The sequence below is a fragment of the Macrobrachium rosenbergii genome, chromosome 7, assembly GCF_040412425.1.
Source record: "Macrobrachium rosenbergii isolate ZJJX-2024 chromosome 7, ASM4041242v1, whole genome shotgun sequence".
Taxonomy (NCBI): Eukaryota; Metazoa; Arthropoda; class Malacostraca; order Decapoda; family Palaemonidae; genus Macrobrachium; species Macrobrachium rosenbergii.
In genome coordinates this window covers 15,887,052-15,905,000 of record NC_089747.1, presented here as the reverse complement: position 1 = coordinate 15,905,000, position 17,949 = coordinate 15,887,052, and the positions used below count along the sequence as shown (strand labels likewise).

At 38.3% G+C, this 17,949-nt stretch overlaps 3 protein-coding genes across 12 annotated transcripts in view; 2 read left to right on the top strand and 1 right to left on the bottom strand.

Moving 5' to 3' along the window:
• Window positions 1–5,528, top strand: part of LOC136840165 (uncharacterized) — a 26,092-nt gene extending 20,564 nt beyond the window's left edge. For 2 of the 3 annotated variants that reach the window (XM_067106619.1, XM_067106618.1), the window contains exons 6-8: window positions 1,883–2,039; window positions 4,540–4,665; window positions 5,125–5,528. In XM_067106619.1, coding sequence (XP_066962720.1) covers window positions 1,883–2,039; window positions 4,540–4,665; window positions 5,125–5,487 — 646 coding nt within the window. In that variant the 3' untranslated portion in view covers window positions 5,488–5,528. The remainder of the gene's footprint in view (window positions 1–1,882; window positions 2,040–4,539; window positions 4,666–5,124) is intronic. The other variant, XM_067106620.1, reaches the window with a different exon arrangement.
• The window catches only part of LOC136840170 (afadin- and alpha-actinin-binding protein B-like), a 422,145-nt gene that overhangs the window by 243,984 nt on the left and 160,212 nt on the right, over window positions 1–17,949 (bottom strand). The window lies entirely within an intron of this gene.
• Window positions 12,185–17,949, top strand: part of LOC136840169 (protein amalgam-like) — a 186,054-nt gene continuing 180,289 nt past the window's right edge. For all 7 annotated transcript variants that reach the window (XM_067106630.1, XM_067106634.1, XM_067106628.1 and 4 more), the window contains exon 1: window positions 12,185–12,716. In XM_067106630.1, the coding sequence (XP_066962731.1) occupies window positions 12,680–12,716 (37 nt within the window). In that variant the 5' untranslated portion in view covers window positions 12,185–12,679. The remainder of the gene's footprint in view (window positions 12,717–17,949) is intronic.

Genomic DNA, 17,949 nt, shown 5'->3' with positions numbered 1-17,949 from the left:
GTTGACTTCCCACTCCTTTGTTCGTTGACATCCCATTCATCTGTTCGTTGACGTCCTATCCCTTTGTTCGTTGACGTCCTATCCCTTTGTTCGTTGATGTCCCATTCCTTTGTTCGTTGATGTCTCATTCCTTTGTTCGTTGACGTCCCATTCCTTTGTTCGTTGATGTCTCATTCCTTTGTTCGTTGATGTCTCATTCCTTTGTTCGTTGACGTCCCATTCCTTTGTTCGTTGATGTCTCATTCCTTTGTTCGTTGACGTCCCATTCCTTTGTTCGTTGATGTCTCATTCCTTTGTTCGTTGATGTCCCATTCCTTTGTTCGTTGATGTCTCATTCCTTTGTTCGTTGATGTCCCATTCCTTTGTTCGTTGATGTCTCATTCCTTTGTTCGTTGACGTCTCATTTCTTCGTTTGTTGACATCCCATTCCTTTGTTTGTTGACGTCCCATTCCTTTGTTCGTTGACGTCCCATTCCTTTATTCGCTGACGTCCCAATCTTTTGTTCGCTGACGTCCCATTCCTTTGTTCGTTGATGTCCCATTCTTTTGTTCGTTGACGTCCCATTCCTTTGTTCGTTGATGTCCCATTCTTTTGTTCGTTGACGTCCCATTCCTTTGTTCATTAACATTCCATTCCTGTGTTCATCGACGTCCAATTCCTTTGTTCGTTGATGTCCCATTCTTTTGTTCGCTGATGTCCCATTCCTTTGTTCGATGATGTCCCATTCTTTTGTTCACTGATGTCCAATTCCTTTGTTCGTTGATGTCCCATTCTTTTGTTCGCTGATGTCCCATTCCTTTGTTCGTTGATGTCCCATTCCTTTGTTCGTTGACGTCCCATTCCTGTGTTCGTCGACGTCCCCCTTTGTTCGTTGATGCCCCATTCCTTTGTTCGTTGATGTCCCATTCCTTTGTTTGTTGATGTCCCATTCATTTGTTCGTTGATGTCCTATTCCTTTGGTCGTTGATGTTCTATTCCTGTGTTCGTTGACGTCCCATTCCTTTATTCGTTGATGTCCTATTCCTTTTTTTTACTGACGTCCCATTCCTTTGTTCATTTACGTCCCATTCCCTTGCTAGTTAACATCCCATTCCCTTGTTCGTTGAGGTCCCATTCCTTTGTTCGTTAACGTCCCATTCCTGTCTTCGATAACGTTCCATTACTTTGTTCATTAACGTTCCATTTCTTTGCTCGTTAACATTCCCTTCCTGCGCTTGTTAACGTTCTATTCCTTCGTTCGTTAACGTTCCCTTCCTTTGCTCGTCAACGTTTTATTCCTTCTTTCGTTTACGTCCCAATCCTTTGTTTATTAACGTAGGAATGGGAAGTAAACGAAGGAAGGGGACATTCATTAACTTTTCACTTCTTTGTTTGTTGACGTCCCATTCTTTCGTTCGTTCAAGTCACATTCCTTCGTTCGTTGACGTCCCATTCCTTCCATCCCCTTGTTCGTTGACGTCCCATTCCTTCCATTCCTTTGTTCGTCACCGTCCCATTCCTTCGTTCGTTGACGTCACATTACTTTGAAGGTTTGCTCGTTGACGTCCCATCCCTTTGTTTGTTAACGCCGACAAGAACACTTGATCCCCAAGAGTTGCGGTGAATACATTTAATAATTTCTGAGTACATCATTTTCTGGTCTTTTTTCTGCCAGTTGCATTAAACCTACTGCTTAAAATTTGTCTATTGCAAGATATGCTCACCAAATATTGTTCAATTCTTGTAAAAGTAACTTTTTGTTCCTCCTTTCTCTTACATGTTTCTCCGAGCCTGAGCATCTTAAGGGCATTAGGTTAACAATTCCACCAAACTTTGCAGTAAATGGATAACAATATTAAAAATAAAAAAAAACATTGAAAAAATACTGAGTATTTCCAACAGTAATCTGACCTATAAGACGATGTCGTGGTTGAAGTGGGTGGTGGACCGGTGTCCTCAGGTACCGTTCATTGCCAAAATAGACGATGACGTCATGGTAAATCCTTTCCACTTGAAAAACTTCTTCGAAGAACAGATGAAAACGCCTCCTGTTCCAGCGGTGAGTTTTATTCTTGAAATTTATTTTGTTTTTCATTTTCTACGGGTTTTTTTGGCCTACACATATTGCAGTTGACTTTATATATGCATTATATAGGCCTATTTTCATAACGGGAGTTGTAGAGAATAAAATATAAAGTTTTTTCTCTTGGAATTCAAAAAAACTTTTTTCAGTCTAGCTCATTTCTTGGTTAACTGTGATTATACTGAACAAACTAACTACATATTTTGTGAATAAACACTTCTTTCTCATCAATTTTCCATTCCATATACAACGAGTATTCTGATACCAATTCTAATTTGGATACAATCAAATATTCAAATGAAGCCAAAGATTTTTCTTTACGAGCTCCTAATTCAAAAAATAACAAGTACGAGCATACTTATTCTTTTTCACTTACAATGGTCACCTGTTTCCCCTAAGTATTTTTTAAATATCATCTTGCATGTACGGATGTGTTTCAGTTTTGCATATTTTTCAGCGGTCGAAAAAGAAGCATTCTCCCGCGCATATTAAACATGCCGTTTCTCTCCTAGAACTTCCTAGTAGATATTTCAGCATATAGTATACTTATATACGACGAAAACATCAGCACAGATAAATTAAAACTTATAACTAGGTTATCTTAAGTGAATTAATTAGTTAAAGATAAAAAACGAAAAAACAAAAATAAATATTCGATCAATGTTGGTTGAACGCCCGTTTAATGTAATTCCCCATTCAGAGATAAATACGTTTTCTTTGAAATCAAAGAAAACTCACTCATCGTTTAAAAGCATGTGAGTAACTTAGATATTTTACTCTGACGCACTACATTTTCCTTGGAAGCCTAAAGGTATGGACGATTTCCCATGAATTTTTCATCATTACTTTCCACTACCCATTTAATTTATATAATGACAGAGATTACAAACTTAGACATACTGGCTACGTCATGCGCATGTATTTCTTAAAACACACGTAGTACAGTGAATTAAATTCAAACACTTACGCCTACAAATATATGACTGACGATGATAATCAAGGCTTTAATTAAAAACGTACAGCAAACAATCCTTATGAGGATAACTTGAAAGTACTAAAAAATTAACTAAATACTTGAAGACTATGCATGTAATGCACTTAGTCATCTATGCTGAATTGTCCACAGACATGTCAACAAATTCCTAACTACAAACAACCAGGTTTTAAAAATTAACTAAACCATGTTCTTCATACTTACTGTTTTAAAATAATTTTCTGAAGTACTAATGTCCCAAAAAAAATGGGCACTTTGGAGTGCTGCAAACACAGGTCTATTGCAACATCTAATCTCCTCAAAATATTTACGGAAATTATAATGATGATTGTTGATGGGAGGAATTACCAGGTCGAAGGAGAGCAGTTTGCTTTCACAAAATTAAATGATACAGCAACTGCTATTTTTTTTCTTATTTTAATGAAAATGCAGTAAGAGACCACCTGACGCGTAAAAGGACCAGTGTGCATGCTGTATTGAATACGAAAAGGCTTTAGATAAGAGTGAAACTTGGCGGGCTAGTAAAATTGGTAAAAAGAATCTGAGTTGACAGAGGAGCTATTAGATTGAGAGAGAAGTTGCATTGGGATAAAAAAAAAAATCATCAACAGAGATTTGAAGATCAGAATAAATGGAGGGAGATGAAACCTGGGCTGGGAGAGACAAGGCTGTGTGATTTCACCAGATTAGGTTCAATCTATCTTCATTGAAAAGTGAATTTAAAACATTTGAAAAAATGATGCACTATAGAGATAATTGTTTCAGGGAAACAGCTAATAGTAGGCACATATGACTAGTGACAAAAATGACAGCAAAACTATGTGGGAAAAACAGTCTGAGAGCTAAATACGAGTGGCCTGAGATTTAAGCAGGTGGACCAACGTTGCTACCTACCCTGGTAGCTAGATACCACCAAAAGTTCTTTGTGAAAAGGAAATAAAGTATAGGACCAAGGGAGGCAAGAATACCGTTCATTGAAAAGAAAAGTTCGCTGACAACATGGCTTTACTGCTAAGTTGTAAAGAAAATTAAGATTCAACAGCCATTTATACATCTGAAGATTCATCCGTACCATAATCTACAAGGAATAAATATAAATCGCTTCCTACTTTCAGTCAAACGGTGAAATTAAAAAATCACATCAGGATTTATATACAAAAAAGTTTTTGTAAAGGGGCGTCAGTCAATATTTAACACATTCCTTAGATGACCGAGCCTCTTCAGCATAAATCACACAGGCAATGAAGTATGTTCAGATGAAAATAGAAAACAAGTCAGTACTTTACGGTTAAGTTTACGTAACCAAAGCGTTACGACGGTACGTGTCATCCTAATTGATCTGACTGTTTTCTCCTACGTACATAGTCGATCTAACTGTTTTCTCGCAAATGTAACAATGCCTCTTAAATGTGAAAAATTCTACTTTAAATGTACCACTTTTTCTACCGAATACATTTCTAATATCCACTTTTTTTTTTTTAGATTAAAACGACACCCCTGCTTAACGACACACTCCAACCAGGAGATAATATTGCAACCGCTTATATCTACGGGCGGTATGACGCCCAACCGTATCCTATGCGGTATTCGAAATGGGGAGTAACAAAGGTGAGGAGTTCTTTACTCACCAGCACACTCGGGCCCTGACTAAATAACATTCTTTCTTGTTGTTCACAGAACATGATATTTAACAGGGCATTCCAAACATTCAGGACATAATTATAAGCAAGCATTTATCTCTCTCATTACTGGCTTCCCGTTCATTCAGTTTCATATTTTCTGTGATGCATCCACCTCACACACCACTTACTCGTACTTGCCTTTAGTCCTTCACAGAGTCACTTTTCTTCCTCTTCGATGAATCTTATTTATTCAGAAAACCCTAGAATTTGCATATAATGATGACAGGGTGACGAATTTAATCAATCATGAAAAAATTAGACATTACCTTTTAACTTGGAAAATATTTACCCAACTATTTCAAATATCTTTCATATCTTAACTGATCCTGGAGTGACCACTCCCTTCCACGTACTGACCTATGATTGAATTACTCTCGTTAAACAGGAAGAATACCCAGAAAAGGAATATCCTCCATTCGTCCATGGTCCAGCGTACGTGGTGGGCCGCGCAGCGGCACGACTACTGTTGAAGTACGCCCCTTACGTGCCGTTTCTTAAGCTGGAGGACGTGTATACAACGGGACTGGTAGCGCACGCGGCGCAGGTGAAGCACGTGCAAATCAACGGGGTCATCAATACGCTTGGCATGTCCAGCAAACTGTTCAATGGGTCTCAAGCCCTTCTGGAGGAGACCAACGCCAAGAGTAGGAAGGAGGCCTGGGAAGGCATCGCCATCTACGCCCCCGTGAATATCGAGAAACTAGGCACGCCCTGGACGCAAAATAATGACTCTATCAAATGGTATTGATATAATTATGCCGAGAGAAGAATAATAAAGAATGAATGGCACTAACGTTCCTTCAGATTTTCGACGCTGCGGGGACGCCCGGCACCTAAAAATATCGCACGAATATACTGTATGGCTGTACAAACGGGATAATAATGCAACGTAATGAGTTAAACTAAAGAAAACCTCTTTCATAACAAAGCGCAATTGCATCCATATACTTTTTCGTGCCACAACGATATTCCACAGGTTATGAACTCCGCAGTTACAATTAGACCGTCTTCCAGCCCCTTCTCAACGCTGGTCCTCGTGTAAATATAACGAAGGTACTCTGATCCTAACTTTGGGACAATAAGTAACGTCCTTAGGGTCTGACGCCTGCCCGTAAGACCCTCTCTTATATTACCGTCATTTTCAACGGTAAAGGTACACTAGTCAAAATATAATTTGTGCAAAAGCCATAATTAAGTGAAAGTCCACCAATCACGAGTAACTTCAGAGACATCGGCTGCGTATATTTAGTCGACTTTCCCCCAAAAGAATACGGAATACGGAACCTCTTGGGCCAGTGTGAAATACAAGAAAAAATGAACAATTATCCTCATAACACTATTCATAGTAATATCAAAACAACAACAATGTAACCCCTTAATTCAGTAGCATTCCCGCGGTGGACAGTCACAAGTTGCAGCCCAAATGAAAAGCAGCTAGTGGAATATAAATTGTACTGATAAGAAATAATGTCTGTGGGGTAAACTATAAAGCAATGTATCAAACATTACATTACTAGCAAAAGTGACTGGTGTCTCCGCTACTTCCAGTTTATGAAAATTTTAAAAATTTCCCTTATGGTCTTCATCAGGCCATAATGTGTATAAAAACAAGCCAGTGCACTTGTATATATGGTTTTCTAAGAGACCAAATAGTAAATTGATTTAACATTTCGAGCAGAAACACCTATCCATGATCAATAAGAAATGGATGCTAAGCAGGAACCTTTCCTGAGGCTGGATTGAGAGGGTGGGTGGAACAGAGTGTGGGGGAGGGAAGGATTACACTACTGAGACAGAAAGATGATGATAGAAACATATGTGAAAGATAACAGAAAGAGAAAGCATGTAGTTAAAAAATTAGAAAGTCTTGTGGCTTAAGCCCTCAGAGACGATTCAAGAGAAATTCTGTGTGTGGCATGTCAATTTGCCACAAGATTTTAGAATAAATGTTAGGATGACAGAAGGCATAAAGGAGAATAGGAGCTAATGCTTGGCCACTATCTGTTCTGTGGGAGTTGTCCAGGGGTCTAGATCCCGCCCCCCCGGCCATTTCCCACCCGAGAGGTTTCCCCCCCTGTAGATTTCCCCCCGGTTTAATATACCTTTATGACCTAATTACACTTGTTAATGATTTGTGTTTAACTGCAATTCTTAGAGGTTTCAATAAAATCAGACATAATAATAACCATTTATTTGATAAAAAACAAACCAAATTTAACAGTCCAATTAAACAGAATACCACAAAAATTCCCGCTTTCGCTACGACTTCCTCACCATTCGCAAGACATCGGTATTGTGGTGGAAGATCAACAGTACTCCGATCGTCCTGGAGCGGTTGTGGTTGATCATTAACTAGCAGAAGTCGTCGAATAGAACGTCTCACATTGCGTACAGGGCCCATCTGAATTGCTGCATTTTGGGATAAGTTAACGATGCTCTGGGTTATGACCTGTTGGGGGTCTCCTGCACGTTTCCTCTGCCCTCGTCTTGATTTGGTGCCGCACCTTCAGCACCTGAGGCATGCCAGGTACTGGTGCATGCGTGTGTTCGTTAGTACACCCCATCAGTTCTTCACCTCGGATTCTCATTTTCGCCTTGCACTGACCTTGGTTTTCGCCCTTGAGTCGTATCTTTTCGCACTCATTATCTCCACACCGTTGGCGAGATCTTTCTGTATCACATAGAGGTGCTCCTCGAACACCACTTTTCGAGCGCCTCTTATCGTTTGTATGAATTCCAAGATGAATTTAAGATGTATATCTTATACTCTGTGGACGAGGCACACTCCTCCAATGATCATCGGGTTCCAGTGATCCTTTACTCCTGGACTAGGCATACTCCTCCAATGATCATAGGGTTCCAGTGATCCTTTACTCCTGGACTAGGCATACTCCTCCAATGATCATAGGGTTCCAGTGATCCTTTACTCCTGGACTAGGCATACTCCTCCAATGATCATAGGGCTCCAATGATCCTTTGCTCCTGCTATTACCAATCATCGCCAAAATCATTCTGAACTACTAAATACCCTATTATTGGAACAAGCATTGGGTAAAATAAAGCCGCCTGGTACACACACTATTACCTATCATCACCAAAATCATTGTGAACTATCTAAATACCCTATTATTGGAACAAGCATCGGGAAAAATAAAGCCGCTTGGTACTCACACTAGTGGGGGGGGGGGAGAATTGGCAAGGGGGAATGACAAAGGAAAAATGGCAGGGGATATTTGGGAAATCTTTGGGGAAATCTCCCGTTTCTATTGGCCAGAATGTCCATTGACTCAATGGTCAAGCATATCATACAGCTTTACATAGACGTTTCTATTTTTATGCTATACATTTATTTAACAATGACGCACACACAAACACCCAAAGTCACTGCAGGTCCATCTCATTCAGAGAAAAATTAATTAGTGCTCTATCCAGACCGTCCATGTTATTAAGTTGTCAGTTTTCATCCTGATCGTGCATATACATCTCTGGAAGAACGCACTTGACAGAATGCGTCTTGTTTCGAGAGTGATGGTGTGGTATACGTTTTTATATGTTTCTGATCGACGTTTTAGATGTAATTTTGTCAATTACTGTTGTGCCTGGTGCATGTGGGTCAGATGGGTCCAGTCTCCTGAACAATTATTTCTTTTTCTTTTGTAAAGTGCTCCAGCAGAATTATAGTTATTATGCTGAAGCCTGGAGCTTTATTTCTAGTGGAGCTTATAGCTTCGTTCAGTTCTAAAATGAAAAAAAGACCTCAAAAGAGGGTGCTTCTGGGAGAGGAAGTCTAGGATTATGATGTTTGTATAATTTAGTTGCTGTCTGACTGCATCGTACTTGTATCTGTCACGGTCATATTTTGGTTTGTAAAGTCATCTGCCCTTCATTTTCTTTGAACATTTTCTTCCAATCGAGTTCAAGACAGTTTACTTTACTACACGATTGCCTCCTATCAATATACAACAGAAGCTGATCATATATTTCAGCATTTCTTTCAGGCCAGATATACAAATATCAGTTGAGAGGCAACAGGGAAGCAGTCTGTCGTCTCGATAAGTAATCATTTTCACTAAGTTGCTGAGACTTATGCGACAAGGATGAATTTGACTTTTACGAGAAATGCTCAGGGATGTCAAATCCACTTTTGAGACCAAAAATGTTCCACGACAGTAAGTCTTATAAATCCATGATTTCCTAAGAAAACAAGAGATGAATGTGAAGATTGATGGAGAGGGTGGGAAGAGGTTGGTGGTTAGGATTCTTCGGGGGGTTCCTGCTCAAGGTTCACGGTGGTCTTACGTTGGGTCAGCGATTTGGAGAATCACCTGAAAGTCGTTCGGGGTTGGCCTCGACGGAGTCCTTTCTTCACATGGCAATACCTTAAAAACCAATACAGCTACCACAGAACATAACAATGAAAAATCAACTCCATTCCGGTTAATCTAGTCATAGTCAACAGTCAATTATTTGCCAGGTGTCGTCTAAGTGTTGCGTGCATATCATCGCAGGTAATTTCTAGTCTATTTCTCGTGTACATGTGTTAGCTTCCTGTGCCCGTAACGTTTAAGTCAAAATTGATAACGTATCATCTAAGCTTCGAAACGCATGATTTACTACAACTGTGGGCGCACTATCGATTAAAATGACACCTCACTGCACAAGGAAATTATAATGGCACAGGTGTGTTGTCAGGTAATTTCTAGAGGTGTTACTTTTATACAACGAAAGAGTGATTCGTGTTAAAACTTGGACTCTTTGTTCTTAAACAAATTGCTGACTTCATGTGTTAAGTGTGTATGAAATTCGATGACATTTTTTTCTTCAAATTCATAAACATATAAGATAATCGAATAGAAATTTGATTTATGGCAATTATTTAGGTCATTATTTCCTCCCAAACACCTTGTACAATCTGGAACTCTCATTCTATGTCCCCGAAGACCAGCAACATTCCTCTGTCTCTGAAGGCCGTTTGTCCTCACCCGCTGGAATAAATCTGTGGACGTCAAGATTCTCCTCCTTAGGGAGACGACCAAGTTTAAAATTCAACACGCCCTGGATCTTCACGTCATGTAAACATGTAAAAAATGCGCCGAAGTTTCTTCGGCGCAATCGAGTTTTCTGTACAGCGTATGATGCTGTCTGAAACTCTCAGCCATGGCCCGGTGGTGGCCTGTGTTGTTGGCACCGATAGCTGTGCCAGACGCGCGATCACGGATAACTTTCACCTTAAATAAAATAAGAACCACTGAGACTAGAAGGCTGCAATTTGGTCTGTTTGATGATTAGAGGATGGATGATCGGCATACCAATTTGCAGCCCTCTAGCCTCAGTAGTTTTTAAGATTGAGGACGGACAGAAAATGTGCAGACGAGCAGAGAAAGCCATCTCAACAGTCGTCTTTTACAGAAAACTAAAAAGAACGCCTTTGGATAAGTATCTACAAAAACGCCCTCGATAACGTAATCGTTTTCCAAAGAAGAATTCCGAGTCGTCTGCAAAGATAACTGACCTACAAAGTTCTCTGGCACGTCTTAGGTAATTTGTCTTCGAAAAGTAATAAAACAATAACTTATTGCCGAAAGGCGCTCACCATCCTTTACTGAGTTTGAAACCCTTGGATTTACAACCCACCCAGCTTTTCCTATACAAACCCTTCAAAAGAATTCCAAGCGCACGATGCTCTTAAAAAATGCGCATATAATAAAAATATTGACTGGCACTTTGATTTTCATAGCTGTTATAAACTGCTGCCTAAATCTACCTCCCACTGAAACGTATTCTTAAGTGTTGTCTAACTTTACCTCCCTGTGAAATGTGTGTTCTTAAACTTTGACTGTTCTCATACGTATGGGTCTATAAATTTACCTGCCTCTGACATATGTTCAGTATTATGACAACCCAACCCCCTTCCCCAGTAATAAGTATTCTACCTCTATCTACCAGTGAAATATATTGCCTCTCCCTCTATCTACCACTGGCATTTATTGTCTGACTTTAACTACTTTAGAGAGAGTAGCTATCCAAGAAAGAGATGAGAACTGAAACTTGTTGCATTTGCCTGAACATTTCAAATATTCATGAAACCTTCAATTTAAAAATAACTGCATGTATGCATGATTTCAACAATGACAGATTAACTTTTAATAATATTCAAACAAAGAAAGACTTTAAAATGATGAACATGTTTCGGATCTTTCCTAGGTAGTGACCCCCAAGGGTTTTCGGGATGGTTATCTGGGACTAATATTTCTTGGGGGTCATTATCTTTATGATATTTACAGTCTTTTGTTTGTCTTTATGCGGATATCTCCCCGGGCTTGTAATAACACGCCGCAAAGATGGATACACACCGGGTTAAAACCCTTGGGGGTCACTATCTAGCAAAAATCCCATGTTTCGACAGAACTTAAATTGAATGAACATGATGCGACTGACCTGTTAGAATGGAGGTTTGACTATACCACAAGAAAATAAAAGTTACAAATGAAATCGAACGGAAGCTGACTTGAGGGTTTCCAAAAACCCTGCACGACAGAAATCACAACATGGAAGGAACCGCTGTGAACAAGTATCTTGTCTTGATTTTTGTAAGCGAAACAATTCTGTGCTATAATGAATACTGAGTTCTGCATGACGACTACGAAATTTTGAAAGTTGTACTAGAGGAAGGGAAAAAGTTTGAATCGCGCGCAAAAGTTATAAAAAAAAAAAGACTATAAGTTTACGATGAGTAAAAATCTCTCGTTAACATTTTCGGAAACAGTGTTTTGTGTTCAAGTTGGTATCCCGCAAGACGTTTACTGAATCGGTATGGGGAGTGTAACATGAAATGGTTTCATCACGAAGAAATGGGGTCCCAGTCACAAAAAAGGGTTAAAAAAGCTCTAACTCCACTGACTTTAGTAGATCTGTTTCATCCTAGTCGAATTATCGTGTTCCTGTCCGGATGCCAAACACACTGAGGAAACGACATAAATTTTGAATATAATATCATGATATAATATACGATACCACATCTTCAGTATGATAATTATACAGTACATACCGCAATAAAAAAATTTGTTCTCCGCCAAACAGTGTTTGACTTCAACAGATCCCTTAATAAGGACAAGTACCATAGTTCGAAAAATCCCTTATTACACCATTAGAAGATAGAGTTAACCACACTGCCTCTGCAGGACACGACATTGCTTAATATTAAACAAAATGGTGATAGACGAAAAAAGTCTTGGAAAAACATAATGTGACTTTGAAAAATAATCTTGGTATCTGCGAAGTAACATGAACTTCAAAAATTACAAATAAGTGATCAATTTTATACGTCACAATAAGCCAACCAAGTTAGAATCAGGCTGAAAGCCCGGGCGTTGGAGTCGCCTGGCGGCGTTGGCGGGTATAATCCTGGCGGAGTCAAGAGTTGGTCATAAACACAAGTCCATTTCAGTAGCGAGAACGCGCTAGAAGAGAGTGGGAGTGCGCGCTGGCTGTTCCTCCGACCACGTAACGTGCTCACGCACATCAAAAAATTTCACCTTGTCTTTATTCCAAAACAATTTGAATAACTTCCCAACTTACGTTTAAGTTTCATCCCTCAGTAGAATATAATTCTCGATACGTTTGTGCGTCGATCTACGATACCTTAATGAACTTAAATATTTAACGGAAAAAAGTCAAACTTTAAATCTTCGCCTGGAATGAATTAGTGGACCAAAAACAGCGTCCGATTTTATACGAAATAACGTCTTGTTGTAGTGTTTCGCTGATAATAAATTTATCGCCTTGATCGACTGTGGAAACGGTGAGAGAGGAGAAAGAGAAAATGTTTCTGTGATGTGACATTGTCCTACGTCCCATTTTCCTTCAATGACAGCGTCGTCCTGACTCGCACGAAGGAATAGGAGTCGTTTCGTCTGACCTTCGTCAGTGGTGTCACCATCATGTGGATGCTTTCGCTATGCCTCGTTTGGATTTACGGTAAGTTTGGCTGCAAGGTTATTTTTTTCATGACAAAATTTGTGAATCTCTCTCTCTCTCTCTACACACACACACATATATGTATGAGATAGTCTGTGTATGTATGCATGTATGTATGTATGTATATATACACATATAATATATATACTATATTTATATATATACGTATATATTACACATAAACATATACTGTACATGTATATAGGCAGATTGATAGATAAATAGGACAGATATATACCAACATATACAAGACAAAACAAATATATCTATGATAAAAATATTCGCTATTTTCATCCAACAAATGTTTTTCTCCATTTCACTGTCTGTCTGTCTGTCTGTCTGTCTCGACTGCTTTGTGTTCAGCCATGCATAAATTCGAGGTCCCCATAAAGCCAATCGTCTCAATGGGCTTTACCAACAGTGAATCATAATACAAGGCAACAGTTGATTCTATCACGAGAAACACAGTGCGCTTCTCTCTCTCTCTCTCTCTCTCTCTCTCTCTCTCTCTCTCTCTCTCTCTCTCTCTCTCTCTCTCGAGAAAAATGAGGGACAATACTGGTGCCTTCCTTTAAATACATCATATCTCTGTTGGCCTCTGCAGACAATTAAGTACATATGCTAATCACCGCTGTTGGAGAGAGAGAGAGAGAGAGAGAGAGAGAGAGAGAGAGAGAGAGAGAGAGAGAGAGAGAGAGAGAACACATGAAAGTTCACACTCAAGTCTTTCTCCCTCCAGTGAAATGCACAGTAGTTAATTCTTATCGACAGACTTCACCATTTATATAAGTGCTATCCAATATATCACACATCACCATATAATAACCAGCTAATATAAAATAATGAAGAGCCTAATCCCAAATCACTTAACTATCCTACAATTTCGAAAAATACAAGTTACGCAACATCTGAAGTACTGAGCGGTGTCAGCGTTTCCAATTGTAACAAAAAAAAAACACGTGGAAACAGGAAATATCGAATGGATATTGACACTATCAACAAAAACACAGGAAGGGGAATGGATGTATAAATGTACACCATTAACGCCTCCACGAACCGTAACTAGTTATGGACGTGAAAAGTGTGACCAAGAGGAGACTACTCAAATTCTATGGGTGGGGTCCGTAGACTTTATCATGCATGACGCACGCAGTTTGGTGCGACATGCACAATAACTTCATCAATTTTATATAAACTCAATCTAGTATATTAAAAAATTAGCAGTTTCTGTAGAATTCATTAAACCGAGTGTACTATATGTGTGAAGAGAGAGAGAGAGAGAGAGAGAGAGAGAGAGAGAGAGAGAGAGAGAGAGAGAGAGAGAGATTTTGCAGTTAAAATCAGGGTGATTGTGCAATACACCGAATCATTCAAAAACCCTCCAGCTTCTAGGACATATTTACTTCCATTTTCTAAAATTCAGTTAAACCGTTCCCAAAACTGACGTCTACAGCATCGACTGACCCGCCACTGTGATACCTGATCATTCGATAAACCAATGAGTGTTTTTATTAACACGAGAGAGGAGAAAATCTACTTCTTATTTTCTTTGAAGAATTCCCTTTCGACGGAAGAGGCCATATTCTTAATGGAAATCGTGAACACATATTTGTTTATTTACGTTAGTTTCAATCATGTGCATTAACATATACTTACAACATTAACCTTTACACGCAAACCTAAACCTTCAATCAGTCACATTTTATGTGTAAATAAAAGATTCTACCCTCCTCTAGAGGCACTTCACAACTTTTCTGTTCGCTCACGTTGATGCCAACTGACATGCATTAGAGTTCGTCGCGTATTTTAGATGTGTATGAAAAATGAACATCAGAGCCGTCGGGGTTCCCTTACCTGTTTCTAAAATACTCATAAATGTGAACACCAAAAAGTAGACAAAGTATAAAATTGTGTAAGCAATTTTTCCGTCTCGTGGATAAAAATGGCCATTTATCATGTAAAGCATGTACAATTACATTTCTGTAATTACTAGTTCCAATTATAATCTGGTTCTATCTGTCGATGACCATAACGCTATATCCTCATAAAAACCAGGTAAATGACAATATGCAATAAATGAAAGAGAAGCGGGTTATAAAAGAAATAAACATCGGTTACATTTACATGTAATATGGCGTGATATTGCACTGGCAATCAGAAGACTGACTTTCTACGAACACTTCAAGTACTAACAACTAAGTTACACATATCAGTATAACATAAACAATCAGGTATACTTACACACGTACATGATGCGCATTTCATTTATGGCATCTAACCAAAACAACCAAAAACTGCTTTAGGAGTGACTGAAAAACACCACAAAATCACACGGAAAGAGAGATGACGCTTATCAAGAGCAACAATGCTTCCTTCAAACTCCCAACATCAACTGCCCTTGAAAAGCCTTGTTCAGAGGGACTTCTACACTGCCCTAACCGATCCTCTGAAACCCCTTTAAACGCAATCCACAGGATACACTGAACTCCAGCGCTAGAAAAGCAACTCAATGGATTCGTTCAAAGGTCAAACAGAAGACGCTGGCGTAACAGATCCCCTCGTTCAGTGTCACGGATGATTTGTTATCTCGCCTTCTATTGGCGGTCGTTTGTTTCGCGCCGTCGTCGATCGAGATAGAGGACGCTCCCACAGATCCTCTTTTATGGCGTTGCAGATACCCTATCAACCCAAAGATCCACTTTCCCTAAGTCACGGATACCTTATCCTTATCGCCCCGGCTACCATTTGTTTGGCAAAATCATCAACCTTGATTAAGTCATACACAAACCCGAAGGTCTATGTTACTTTTTTTTTTTTTTTTTTACTAATTATAAGTGTTTCGGGAAAAGATTTTAATAGATTTTTTCAACGGACGCACGAATATAAATACAGAAAGAAATGTTTTTTTTCATCAAAACACTGATTAACAAAAAATACATACATAAGAAAAGGAAAGAAATATATATACACATATATATAATTTATACATTTATATATGATACATATACATATATATGTATATATATTATACGTATATATATACACACAGACATATAAACAGTATAAACATATTTGTGTATATATGTGTATTATATATATACATATATTATACATATATATGTATACATATATATACATATATGTATATATATAATATGCAAATAGATGCATAAACCAATAATAAAAGACAAAAATACAATAACACCCACTGCCTTTCCAACGTATACCCCCTGTATAAGTACACAGAGAGAAACCCGTACACACAAAAAGGCAGAGACAGTCCGACGTATTAACGATCTCCCCAGAAGCCTAAAGTATGAAATGACCGTCTCACCTTTCGGAAAGGCGCTGCTTAACGGGTGTCGCTGCGACTTACCTTTCTCACCTACGGGGAGTGAAAGGCGATACCGACGTGTCAACGTCGGTCCCTTTCGGCATCTTGCGCGAGAGGGAACTATCGCTCTTACCTGGAAAAATTAAATAAATAAATAAATAACAAAGGACCTTGAGCTGTCCACAACAGTTCTCTTTGTGAAACCAAACTCACTGAAACGTAAATCAGAACAAATGAATAATAGGATGGTGCATAAAAGAAAATGACTCGATGGACCAAACTCACTGAAATGTAAATCAGAACAAATGAATAACAGAATGACATACATACAAAAGAGTTTGACTCGATGGTATGAAATTCATATATTGTCAAGCCAAGTCCTGGGAAACTTACGCCATTCAGCGCTCAGGATGTAAGAGTGGCTGGACAGCAAAATAAAGAGAGCCAGAAAAATAAAAGAGACGAAGTACATAGATCTAAATGTAAAGCTGGGAGAAAGCCCTACGAGTGAACTAAGAAGTGATAGAGAGGTTGGATAGCAAGACTGAATGAAAGGAAGCGGGAATGGAAGTAAAGTAAAAGGCTAAAAAGAGTAGGTGCTGCTATGGGGCCGAAGGAACGATGCAAACACCCTCTAATAATGGTTACGGTGCAGCACGTGAGGTACAGTGACGGTACTACTCCCCTATGAGAACATATAATAGAGCGAAGCTGTTATGACGAAGAACACAAATGATAAGAAATAAAAATGTAATTAAAGTGACCTCAAAACGTTCATCGGATTTTTTGGACCCCAAACTTACAATACCCAAAGTCTTAAAAGCAAAACATACACTGCGACTTTTGTCAACGGTTTTCTTGCTTGAAAAAAAAAATCCATCTCTCGTGAGATCAAACTGCCAAAAACTTCCAAGAAACCTTGTAACTCGGCAAAAATACTGTCCACATTTTTAAACCCCTTAATTAACGCGTGCGTCACGGGATAAGTTTAAATAAAAGGTGAAAAAACAACACAAGCCTAGTGATTTATAGACGTTACCGAAAAAATGGAAATTCAGGTTAAAATAAAAAGGTGAAAAAGTGAAGCTACGTGAAACAATGGGTACTAGAGGTCCTTTCAGTGTGTAAAAATACATGCACTAACATAAGATCGTATAAAAAAACACAGAGACATGTTAAATATATATATATATATATATATATATATATATATATATATATATATATATATATATATATATATATATATATATATATATATAATATGCGTGTGTGTGTGTGTGTATACATATATATATATATATATCTTTTATATATATATATATATATATATATATATATATATATATATATATATATATATATATATATATATATATATATATATATATATAGGAGAAGAGAGAGAGAATATGGACTCAATGGTCCCAGGGTTAACAACCTTAACCTCATTAACAAAGGGCCAAAATCACAGAAAAGTTGGGGGTGAGCCGATCTAGAATAGTTTAATGAAAAATCCACTGTGCCCTCGCTAACCTTGGCAGTCATTCATGAACATGGTAGTCGGTCAATTGTGGTGGGGCGCAGACAGGACGGAGAAACGCCGGCATCTTGCAACCTAAGATCCATATACATTCATTATGTATATATATATTTATTTATTTATTTATATATATGTATATATATGGATAATGACAATAACTGTTACAATTACATATGATGTAAAGTTATCACTAAGGGTGGCATGAAAGTAAATAATAATAATAATAATAATAATAATAATAATAATAATAATAACAATAACAATAACAAAAAGACACAGTAAAGATGGAAAACTGCAGTATTAAAGCGTTGCCAGGGCAGATGACCTTAACCTGAAAATAATTTTGTGAAAATGAA